The following is a 12,479-nucleotide window of genomic DNA, read 5'->3' on the forward strand; positions in this document are numbered from 1 at the left end:
TCACATGGTCAAACTGTCTTGTAAATTACTCTGGACATGAACCATAATCTGTTATGATGACACCACATACACTATCCGTGCTCAAACTATCTTGGACTGACGTTTTGCCTTACTTGTCCCATTCCCTTTGGCTTTCTTCCTGGGCTGTGAAACTCTTAAAGCTCACTACACTTGGTGCCTTACTAACAGAAGAAGACAGTCATTGCACCAAGGCTCTTACAGTCCACTTCAGACACTGTACAGTCTAAATATGCAAGACACACGTTCCAAACTTGAACCACTTGCTCTGTGGTGAGTGGCATCACAAAAGTGTAAAGTTTTTAAGGAAGGATGTGATTGTGCAAATGGCAGCCATCTTTTCAGTGACTTAAATCTGGGTCTTTTATTACTCCAGTACAGACTTCTACCACTTGGGCTCAAGGATTAACTAAATTGGCTGGACTACCAATTCCAAGACTAATTTTTAAATGTCCAGAGATGGTCCAGGAGTAAATTAAAGGCATAATTTGTCAATACAGCTTGAGCGCCTGTGTAGGGAAAATGTTGGTGAAGAGATCTGCTATCTTGCCATCTGTTGCTCTCCTTGTGTCCAATGCATCATGTAGTGGTAGACAGGAATTCTGCCACAACTGCCATGTGGGAGCAGATCTCCTGCTCTAGTGTAAGGATTTGTTTGTACATCATTTATTCAGGAATACTCCAGCTTTAGACAGGAGCTTGAGTGAGCTTAGCTGCCTCTTAGCTGCTTAATGATCCCCTCTGCAGGGGAGGGAGAAAGTTCTTTATTGCAGTACAGCCTGTGGCTATGACCATGGTCCATCTCCACTCTTCCTACATATCACAGAGATAAGCTCTGCGTAGGGCCTGAATTCCCTTCTATTCAATCTCCCCAAATCCTAGCCCCTGCATAATTGAGCTGCACCAGTTCATTACATGTTGGACTGGCTACACCTGGTTTGCATTTTCCTCTTGCAGAACCTTCAGTCTGAGGAGTTGAGAGCTTCACCAGTGCTGGTGAATTCAAGTGCACAATACCCATATTAAGGATAGCTGATCACCCCAATTGTATTGATGGAGTGTTGAAGGGGACAGAGGAGATTTGTCTTTAGTGGTGTCTGTCTTTTGGTATGCTCATATGTTGTAAAGGTCCACATCTTGTAAGCTTGGCCATTTGCAGTTTAAAAGCAGCAGTAGCTTGCAAAGGCTCATACTTACTGAGGCAGAGGCAAGTATATAACAGACGCTGGCCATGTTTAGGAAAAGCTTTTTATGATGTAGATCAGGGGTTGGCAACCTCTGCCACGTGGCTCGCCAGGGTAAGCACCTTGGCGGGCCGGGCCAGTTTGTTTACCTGCCACATTGGCAGGTTCGGCAGACCACAGCTCCCACTGGACGCGGTTCGCCATCCCAGGCCAATGGGGTTGGTGGGAAGCGGCACGTGCGAGGGATGTGCTGGCCGCCATTCCCGCAGCCCCCATTAGCCCGGAGTGGCAAACCACAGCCAGTGGGAGCCACAGTCGGCCAAACCTGCCGACATGGCAGATAAACAAACTGGCCCGGCCTGCCAGGGTGCTTACCCTGGCGAGCCGTGGGCCTGAGGTTGCCAACCCCTGATGTAGATTGAAGGTTTTTTGCAGTATTGGAGCCTTGTTGATCCCAGGATATTAGAGAGAGAGAAGTTGGTCCAGCAAAAGATATTACCTCACCCACCTCGTTTCTCTAATAGAGTAAAGGCTTCATTCAAAACTGCTGCGACAGTGCATATGTGATAGGATAAAGATTTTGTCATGCTTGAATTGTATGGGGGCCTTGTGAAATAAGGTTAGCGTTTAAATGGTCAAGCTAAGCACTGAAATTAATCAGTGACTTACAAATCTGAATACAGTCACGCCTTTGCTGTCATTATTGCTTTTTGTCTCCAGGACACTGTTCCTCTTTATAGAAGGAAATGTGCTCTCTGAACAGAGGACTAAAGTTCTTAGGCCTTGTCTACTCTGGAAAGTGTTTTGGTGGTGGTGGCTTTTTGTTTTCTTCCTAGGGCATGCGTTAAAACCAATAATTTTACAACTATAAACCATCCCATGATGCACCGTGCTCCCCATGTGGTCACTCTTATTCTGGTATAAGAGTGACTTTTGTGGGGTTCAGCTTAAGTCCCTTCCCAAGCAACATAAGCCTTTTTTCATTCAAGCTAATACTGGGATAAGAGGTTTTCTAAACTCTTATTTTTTCCAAAGCTATACTTGGAGCTAATGTGTGGCATTTTTATTCTCTATTCTGAGCCATAAAAATAGGGAAGCTATACTATAGTTAACAGCTTTACTTAGATATTCAAAACAAATGATGATAGAAGGCTGACAAACATTGATGTACTATACAGTGAGCAGACCATGGGTCCAGGCAGTAGTGAGAATTTAAGTGCATCAGAACCATTGATTGGTGCAGGAGTTGGGGTAGTAATGGTCAAATAGTCTTTGTAAAAGATGCTGCTAACATTGCAAGTGACTCCTGTTTTGGTACCACATGAGTATTTACATTTGGAACTATAGATTTGCTCTTGTTCCTTTTTCTTGGTTTTTCAGGGCCGTCCATCAGGAGATGCCTTTATCCAGATGAAATCTGCAGACCGAGCTTTTTTGGCTGCACAGAAGTGTCATAAGAAGACCATGAAGGACAGATACATTGAAGTCTTTCAGTGTTCTGCAGAGGAGATGAACTTTGTATTAATGGGGGGCACTTTAAATCGAAATGGCTTGTCCCCACCACCATGTAAGTTACCATGTAAGTTTTGCATGGTTCTTGGTGCTACTCTACGCTGTGTGCTGGTAGGTGTTGGAGCTTCTTTCTCTTCCCAGTTCTTTGTAAGGTATATTAAATGGGGGTGGAATTACAAAGCTTATTAATCTGAAATCAGCAGTAGCCTGTGATCATTTTTCTTTTGGTTGTGGATTACTATTACTGAAGAAGAATTACTTTCAAATTACACTCTTCTTTTCCGCTGACAAACTTGTTTTCTGCAACTTAACTTGCTCTGGACAAGCAATGACTCTGAAAGGAAATTTTGCCACCTAGAGCCCAATAAAAATTTAAATATGAATTAGTTTATCACTGTATGTGTGGACTCCATGCCCCTCCCTTTCTTTTAAAGGCTAATTCCTGCAACCTCTGGTAATTCTTTTTTCCAAGTCTAAACACAAATATTCTACCTGTTGAACAGCTACAAACCCCTGGACATCCAGATGCATGGAGTTAAGGTTGCTGGTGTGTGAATGAAATATGTATTTAGACATGCAGCTAAGCTAGCCAAATGTCTGGTGATCAGAAAACAATACTTTGCTTCAAACTGTGCTCCTTATTGGGTATGAGTCATTTGGGAAAATGGGATCTAATCTAATATTTGGGAGAAAACACTTCAAAGGCTCAGGGGCTGACATCTGTTTTAAAGTAATATGGCTTTGAACCCATGGGAAAATAATAGTTTGCTTCAAAGATCACAAATGGCAGGATAATTGAGGTAAGATCCTCCTATTTATGCAGAAGAAATGGAATATTCTAAATCCAGCCAGGTTGGTTATGACCAATGCTGTTTGTTTACCTGGTGGCTCCTTGGTAGCCCATAGAGAGTTGGTCCCAGTCTACTTTCTAGTGAACAAATACTTGCATCAGAGAAACTACCACCATCATAATTGGTCCCCTTGTCAGCAGAAGGGCAAAGGCCTGAATGGGAGTGAGGGATAGACAGGTCACTCCTCCCCAGATATGGGGCAAGTGTACTCTGATTTTTTTGTTCAGAGACTTCTTATGTGACAGTTCCCAGAGCAGGCTAACAAACTCTACTGAAATAATGAGTTTTTGGATTTCTGAGTTTCACCCTTCTTACAGCTATGAGCAGAGATGACTAAAAGTTCCAACAGGCTATTCTCCGTGTCTGCTTGTGATGAGGGAAGTGAAGAGTTGAGTCATCAGATGGTCTCTTCACAACTGCTGGTCCCTTATATGGAAAAAAAAAAAAAAAGTGTGATCAGTTTTGCCATTCCTAGTCTGTCTAGATTAATCAGAATATGGTGGTGGAAGAAGGAGAGAGACGCTACTCTCAGGCCAGGTCTACACTACGCGCGAAAATCGATTTTAGATACGCAATTTCAGCTACGAGAATAGCGTAGCTGAAATCGAATATCTAAAATCGATTTACTTACCCGTCTTCACCACGTGGGATCGATGTGCGCAGCTCACCATGTCGATTCCGGAACTCCGTTTGTTTTGGTGGAGTTCCGGAATCGATCTAAGCGCGCTCTGGGATCGATATATCGCGTCTGATCTGGACGGGATATATCGATCCCCGAGCAATCGATTTTAACACGCTGATACGGCGTGTAGTCTAGACGGGGTATCAAAGGCTTTGGGGAATAGTCTGACCCCGCCCTCCCAGCTCTTGTATGTGTGCAACTTGTAGAAACACCCTTTTTGTTTTTTGAATTTGCATTATCCTGTTAAATGAAGTAGTGACATGATGGGAAGTACCAAGGAATAATATAATGGGCCTGTTGAGGATGAAGATTCCTAAATTGTAGGAATGCCCTGTATAATGCAATCTTGGATATTGACAAGCTTTGCTCTTGTCTTTTGAAGAGAGGAGACTTAACTGATAACTGAAACTAGACCAGTAAACCAACTCGTCTCTTTGGAAGAAGAATTTGTTCCCACAAATCATAAAATCCTAGAAATGTAAGGCAGGAAGGGACTTTGGTAGGTCATCTAGTAGAATCCCCTGCACTGAGACAGGACTAGATATTACTTAGACGATCCCTGATAGGTGTTTATCTAACCTGTTCTTAACCTCACTGACTGAGATTCCACACCCTCCCTAGGCATTTTGTCCAAGTGTTTAACTGCGCTGACAGGAAGTTTTTTCTGATGTTTAATCTAATCTAAATTTTCCTTGCTGCAATTTTATGCCTGTTACTGTGTGTCCTGTACTTTGTGGGTAAGGAAACCAATTTATCATGTGCCTCCCTATAATAACCTTGAGAGCAAGAGGTTGCTTCTGTGTATTGCTTTAGCACAGTTTTTTTTTTTTTTTTTTTTTGTGATTTCTACACAGATAACTTCATGAAAATGTGAGCAAGTTTTTCCAGGTTGGAAAGACCCTAGATTTACTTCAACGCTGTCTTGCTGAATATACTGGAGTTTGGTGAATCATGTTAATCTATCCTCCTTCGGTTCTTTTAGGTCTTTCTCCTCCATCCTACTCACTTCCAGCTCCTGCAGCAGTTATTCCAACAGAAGCTGCCCTTTATCAGCCCTCAATGCTTTTGAATCCACGAACACTTCAGCCCTCCACAGCATACTATCCAGCTGGCACCCAGCTCTTCATGAATTACACATACTATCCCAGGTAAAGCAATGAGACAGGAACAAAAGTCCTTTTACAGCAAATGCTTGAAGCTCTCAAAAGAGTATTAGCTGCCATGGTGAAGGCTTGTGCTATAGAGAATAGCCTGCTTAGTATTTGATCAGGGTAATTATTTCAGAATCCACTGGTGGAGTTCCAGTTTTAGAACGTCTCAGGTGGCAAATTTTAATGTGTGTAAAATATTGGTGACTTGAATAGCGTGTGACTTTTGAAAAGTGACCAAGTGACTTCGAAACACGCTTGTTACTGCCTCTCCATGGGAATTGTCCCTTTTTTTTTTTTTAAGTTGCTTTTTTGCCTCTTCCTTCCCTCAACTTGTTCTGTAGTGTTCTGACTGATGCCTTCCACCCTCGCAGTAACTGCTTTTCAGTGTCTCTGTACAGTTAAAGGATTTTGTAAACTTGGATGGGGAAAGGTGCTATATAAATGTAAATATTCCCATGTGTTTCAGTGCAAGTTGACTGACTACTGTTCTTTTCCCCTCTCCATCCCCCATTTCTCTCCTCTGAGGACCTTTAACTTTTCCTGGTTTAAAGGAAACAAACACCAGTCTCTTGTGGGTGGGTATAGTGGGTTTAATGTATACTTCACAATAACAAAGTAATGGTTCGTTCTGTTTAGAATGCAAAATACTTCATACCGTTGAGATTGTATGTGAGGCCTGGTTTACACTACAAAGTTAAGTCAATGTAAGCCATCTTGCGTCAACCTAGTTGTGCATGTGTCTACATTTAAACTTGTCTCCCACTGATATAAGCACCACGTTAGAGAGACGCAGTGACGCTGTTCCCCATTGGGCTGGGGTCGATATACTGAGGTTGATGCAGCATGAAGGTAAACGCAGTTGCGTATGTCAACCCTAACAGTCCTCCAGCAGCTGTCCCACAATGCCTGATGCTGATAGCTCTGCTCACAATGGTAAATGCCCAGCGGTCACAGAAATCGAATGGCCTCCTTCCCTTTAAAGCCTCATATTTGTTTAAATGGCTTTTCCCGATTATCCAGCTTGGCAAGCACATCTAGTAGCAATCCATTGTTGTGTACAACTGCCCAGCTGACCATGCAGGCTACATGCTCCAGAGGCACTCCAGGATGGAGTAGACTGGAGATACTGGATCTCCTGGGCTAGTGAGGAGAAGAGGCTGTGTAGGCATAGCTACAGACCTGCCAAAGAAAGGTGGATATCTGAGCAGAATGCATGAGAGATGTGGGTGAAGGGGTATGACAGGGACTGGCACCGGTGCCATATGAAAGCAAAGGAACTGCGTTAAGTTATCAGAAGGCTAGCAAGGCCAACAGTCAATCTAGTGTGGAGCTGCAGATGTACAGCCTTTACAAAGAGCTGAATGGTGTACTTGGCGGAGACCCCACCACCACTCCACAGACCATTGTGGATACCACCAAGAAGCCCAAGTCTCAGGCCTCTGGCAAGGAAGAGATGGAGGAGGATGGGGGATATGAGAGTGGGAGGTCCAGCTACAATTTGAACAGGAACCTGTTCGAGACTCCACTGCAGTCCAGTCGGTCCTGGCAGTCGAGCACAAGCGAGCCTGATGCAGGGAAGCAACCTGGGGTAAGTGTGTAAATGTATTTCCCATTATAATGGCACCCTCAACTTACCAGGACACAGCTGTTGACTCTTCATTAATTTACTTGTAGTAGAAGAGGTGGTGTTATCTGCTTTTCATTACCCTGTAAAGGTAGGATAATGGGGCCATGTGGAACAATTTGTTGATGTATGCAGGGATGTCCCTTGAATCCTCCTGAGTGATCTTGACGAAACTTTCATGGAAGTACTCTGCAACCCTCTCCAGAATGTTTCTAGGATGGCAGCCTTATTTCTTCCTCTGCAATACGGACACTTTCCCATGCCAGCCAATAATAACTTGACACAAGATGTGTGAGGTAATATCTTTTATTGGTCCAACTTCTGTTGGTGAGAGAGACAAACTTTCAAGCCACACAGAGCTCTTCTTCAGGTCTGGGAAAGTGATGCCTTGAGTACATTTCTGTGTGGCTCAAAAGCTTCTCTCTCACCAAGAGAAGGTGATCCAATAAGAGATTACTTCACCCACCTTGTCTTGTTAATATTTTGGAACTGACATAGCTACAACTACACTGCGTACAGTAATAACTTTGGCAACTGCCACTGCAGTACACAGGCTAGCAGCATACGGATCTGGGAGGCTTCAGGACACCAGCAGCGCTCTATGCCTTTGTTACCCTTAGGGGAGAGAGATCAGATAAAACCTTCAGCATCTGTGGTCAATGGTGCCAACATTGAGTGCTGTTGCCCTTTATGCATAGCTTCAGGCAACTGAGCAATTCCCTCCATTTCCCTCACTGCTGGTGGGTGACACTCACCAATGCTGGTGCTGTGAGTGGTACTGCACACGAGCACTCTGTAGCAGAAGTGTCGATAAGCATGTCTGGTGTAGGGGAGCAGGGGAAGGGACTTCTGAATCTTCACTTTCACTTTCCACTGTGACTATACTGACAATGGTACCTCTGTGTGGTTTTATCTGCAGTTGCTGCCGTTTCAGCCTTCAGGGGTTCCACCGCCACAACTATGGAACATCTAAGCCAGATAAGGAGAAAGAAGAGGACTCAGGATGACACATTCAGCAAGATCCTCCAAGCCAATGTTGCATCAGATGAACACTGTAGGTAGCCTGTAGAAAGGCCCAGGAATCTCCAAAGGAAAAACAGAATCAGATGCACCAGGACATGATGGGGCTTCTTTGGCAGCAAACAGACGCCGAAGATTCTTGTGGACCTACAGGTTCAACAGTCATGGGCTCGCCTCTCTTTGCAGTTCATGAAGAACTCCATTACCGCATCATGTCCCTACACACCCCACTCAACATACCACATGGTATCAGGGGGCTGCATCCTGACTCCTACCACTTCACCCTGAAGAACATTAAGGACAACTGCACTTCTCATACACTGACCTGAGACAGCCATGGTTGTTGTATGTGTAGGTAAAATGGGCATGAATGTTCTTTCCACTTAAGTTCTGTTCTATTAATTTAAGTTTTTAATGTATTTGCTTTTAAATTCCACAGACTTCTTGGAGTGACTTCGTTACTGAATAAAATTGTATTTCGAAAAATAATTCATCTTTATTAGTTCACAACATACACTGCAGAGAACTTAGCAGTTCTGAAAGGACCCGCTTCTTGCTGTGCAGTGTGACAGCACATAAGATTAGTGACACAATGTGATAATCCTACATGTACAGCAAATGCTTCAAAATTAATAGGTGCATTGACAGTGTTATATTCACAGATGTACACCATGCAACACACAATTCCTAACAGACCCCAAAACAGCAGGACCAGGTAGAGCACAATCCACCACAATGCATTACTGCGTCTTGCTGTTAAAGTGCTCTTTCACTTTAGCCATATAGCTCAGGCCTGATGTTTTCTAATAGCCCTTGTGTCTAGCTGTTGAAACTCGGCAGACAGTCACTCCACTTCCCACTCAGCAGCAAATTTTCCCCCTTTTGCTTTATAGATATTATGTGTGACACAGCAGGCAGCTATAACTATTCGGGCAGGGAGGGGTTGTGTTTTGTGTGTTAGATTCAGATCCAATCTTGTGAATGAAGTGACACTGGCATTGTTTAATCTATCAAAAGCTCATTCAGCTCTCATTCTGCACCTGCTGAGCCAGTGGTTGAACCTTTCCTTGGTGCTGTCAAGCTGGCTGGTGTACAGCTTCATGAGCCAGGAGAACAACAGCTAGATTGGGTGTCCCCCAGGATTACTATTAGTATTTCGACATTGGCAATGGTTATCCAGCAGGTGGGGAAGTCCCTCCTTGTAGCTTTCTGAACAGCCTTGTAGCTTTCTGAACAGACATTCCCCAGGGTTACACAAACCCAATTTATGCCAATCCGCACTTACAGAAAAAGTTCTGTAAGCTTTTTTTGCATAATTGTCAGGTATACGTTCCCGACTTGTGCAAGGCGTTCCAGAACAGAACGCTTGCGTAAGTCAGGGAGCATCTGTATCATAGAATATAAGGGTTGGAAGGGACTTCAGGAGGTCATCTAGTCCAACCCCCTGCTCAAAGCAGGACCAATCCCCAACTAAATCATCCCAGACAGGGCTTTGCCAAGCGTGACCTTAAAAACCTCTAAGGAAAGAGATTGCACCACCTCCCTAGGTAACCCATTCCAGTGCTTCTCCACCCTCCTCCTGAAAAAGTTTTTCCTAATATCCAACCTAAACCTCCCCCACTGCAACTTGAGACCATTACTCCTTGTTCTGTCATCTGGCACCACTGAGAACAGTCTAGATCCATCCTCTTTGGAACCCCCTCTTCAGGGTTAAAATGTTTTGGGGAAAGCAGCTATTAATCCCCCTCATCTCTTCTTGCAGGCTAAACTTCCGCAGTTCCCTCATCTCTCCTCATAAGTCTGTGCTCCAGCCCCCCTACATCATATTTTTTTGCCTCTGATGAGACTCCCCAATTTTCCCCTTCCTCTATTAGCAGATTACTTTTGTGTCCTGTGGTAAAGGGGCCCCCCAAAACCTGACACACCCACACCCAGTTATTCCCAATTTGAGGCCTCACCAATGCTGAACTAAGAAGTCGGGAAATGACTCATTCCCTCGATCTGCTGGGCATTGCCCCTACTTATACAGCCCAAATGCCTTAGGCCCCTCGTTATGCTGATCGTCTCTCAACATGTCCCCTTGTTGCCTCATATCCAGCTTCTCGTCCACTGTAACCCCTAGGTCTTTTTCTGCAGAACTGCTTCCTAGCCATTTGGTCCTTAGTCTGTAGCAGTACATGGGATTCTTCCATCCTAAATGCAGGACTCTGCACTTGTCCTTGCTGAACCTCATCAGATTTCTTTTGGCCTAATTTGTCTAGATGCCTCTGTATCCTATTCCTACCCTGCAGCATATGTACCACTCCTCCCAGTTTAGTGTCATCTGCGAACTTGCTGAGAGTGCAGTCCACACCATCTTCCAGATCATTAATGAAGATATTGAACAAAACCGGTCCCAGGACTGACTCTTGGGGCCTCAGAGAGGATCCTAGAGTCCTTTCTCCATCCAGGACAGATGGATTCTAGTCACCCCTCCCCCAGACCTGCTCCCATGCAGGGATCTGCTTAGCCTAGGAGTGCACCTGCACACAGCGCCATGTACATCTGACCAGCCAACCTTGATGTTGTTGAAACATCCCTGGTGATCCATCAACACTTCATAATTATGGAAATAGTCTTTTCTGTTCTCTGTGGCAAGGTGGCCTGGTGCCAAAATATGGATACACGTGCCATCTATTGCTCCACAGCAGTTTGGGAACTCCATTGCTACAAATCCTTCCACTACATTCTGCACATTGCTCAGAGTCACAGTCCTGTATCACAGGAGGCGATGAATGACCCTGAACACTTGTATGACAGTGGGTCCCACAGTGGATTTTGCATCGCCAGAATGATTTCCCACTGATTGGTAGCAATCCAGCTCCGCAAGTTTCCACAGTGCCATTGCCACTCACTATTCCATTGTCAATGCAGCTCTCATTTTGGTGCCCTTGCACTTGAGGGCTGAGGCAAGCTCAGCACACAGATCCAGAAATATGGCCTTGCACATCCGGAAGTTCTGCAGCCACAGCTTGTCATCCCAAGCCTGCATTATGATGGCATCCTACAGTCAGTGCTCATTTCTCAGGCCCAGAAGCGACAATCCACCATCTGCAGCTGCTCTGAACACCACCAACAGCCTTAGAATTGATTCACAGCAATCTGTCCTCCAATAAATTATCATATTTCCCACTGATTCAGTTCTTCTTAGAACTCTGCAAATATTGGAGGAACGTGTGTTCTGTGCTTGCAACACTTACGACCATAGTGCAGAACTGTGCAGGCTCTGTGCTTCTGTCAGAGATGGTGGACGGTAAGGAGGGCCATGTGAATTTTTTTGTGTTGTTTTTTAAGGTGCAAAAATTATAGTTGCATGCTGAGAAGTTGACTTTGTTCCCTGTCCTCCATGTGCAACTCATCTCTGCCTCACCAGGCGTTGCCGAAACTTGCCCAAAAGACAGTGTGCTGGATGGTGGTGGATTGTACACTGGGATACCTACCCATGGTGCACTGCACTGTGCATCGACACAAGCACTCCTGGTGAGTACCTGCAGTGCCAATATAAGGAGCTAAGTATGCCTGTGCACGAGGAATATATGAACTGTGGTAGCTTTATGCCACATAACTTGCATCAACCAAAGTTTGTAGAGTAGATGTGGCCTTAGTAAGTGGAATATCGGATGGATAATCTAAACCTCTTTAGGTGGTCTACTGTTGGTGCTCCGAAGCCATCCATACAATCTTTTACAGCATGAAGTATCCTTTCTGAGACATGCTATGCATATCTGCCATTGTTTGCTGGAAGCCCAAGGCAAACTTTAACAACATATCCTGCCAAAACAGTCAACCTCCCTAAAAAATATCTAACAGAAAATTCTCATTAAACAGCTCTTAATTTCTGTCTGTACTAAACAAACTGTGTTGCATTACCTTCATCCCTAGCCACCAATAACTGAAGTGCATTCTAGTACCATATGTTCTAGTGGGAACTTACAGGAGGGGGTTAAACAACGTTGATACCAGTAGTGGACCACAAACCCAAGAGTCCTTTCCCATCACTTTTTACACAGTCTTCGCTTCTTGTGAGTCAAATTATCTAAGTTCTATTCTGCAATTTAAAAAAAGTTGTCAAATAGCTCTCTCTCTTTGAGGTAAATCATAGGCAACCCCATTCTTGATGCAAGCATTATCCCTGAAACTTTCTAGAAGCAGTTCATGGAAGCCATTTGGAATTAGCTTTCCCCTGTGTTGTGTTCAGAGGGTATTATACGGGGGAAGTAGTGACCATCCCAACAGTGTGAATCTACGGGGGAAACTTTCAGTGGGGAGGGAAACATTGCTTTGCTTAACTGTGCTTCCAGAGTTCCATGTGGAGTCTCTGGGTAAGGATTCCGAGCTAGGCCCCAAGAGATGCTGTTTCCTAGAAGATGTTGAGGGTACCATTCACCCTAGAATGGT

At 44.4% G+C, this 12,479-nt stretch overlaps 1 protein-coding gene across 3 annotated transcripts in view; it reads left to right on the forward strand.

Moving 5' to 3' along the window:
- ESRP1 (epithelial splicing regulatory protein 1) overlaps positions 1-12,479 on the forward strand; it is a 61,455-nt gene that overhangs the window by 31,438 nt on the left and 17,538 nt on the right. The window contains exons 12-14 of one of the 3 annotated variants that reach the window (XM_075061981.1): positions 2,583-2,781; positions 5,230-5,395; positions 5,740-5,768. In XM_075061981.1, coding sequence (XP_074918082.1) covers positions 2,583-2,781; positions 5,230-5,395; positions 5,740-5,768 — 394 coding nt within the window. The remainder of the gene's footprint in view (positions 1-2,582; positions 2,782-5,229; positions 5,396-5,739; positions 5,769-12,479) is intronic. The other 2 variants (XM_032787203.2, XM_032787204.2) reach the window with 2 other exon arrangements.

Source organism: Chelonoidis abingdonii, chromosome 2 (assembly GCF_003597395.2).
Source record: "Chelonoidis abingdonii isolate Lonesome George chromosome 2, CheloAbing_2.0, whole genome shotgun sequence".
NCBI classification, from domain to species: Eukaryota; Metazoa; Chordata; order Testudines; family Testudinidae; genus Chelonoidis; species Chelonoidis abingdonii.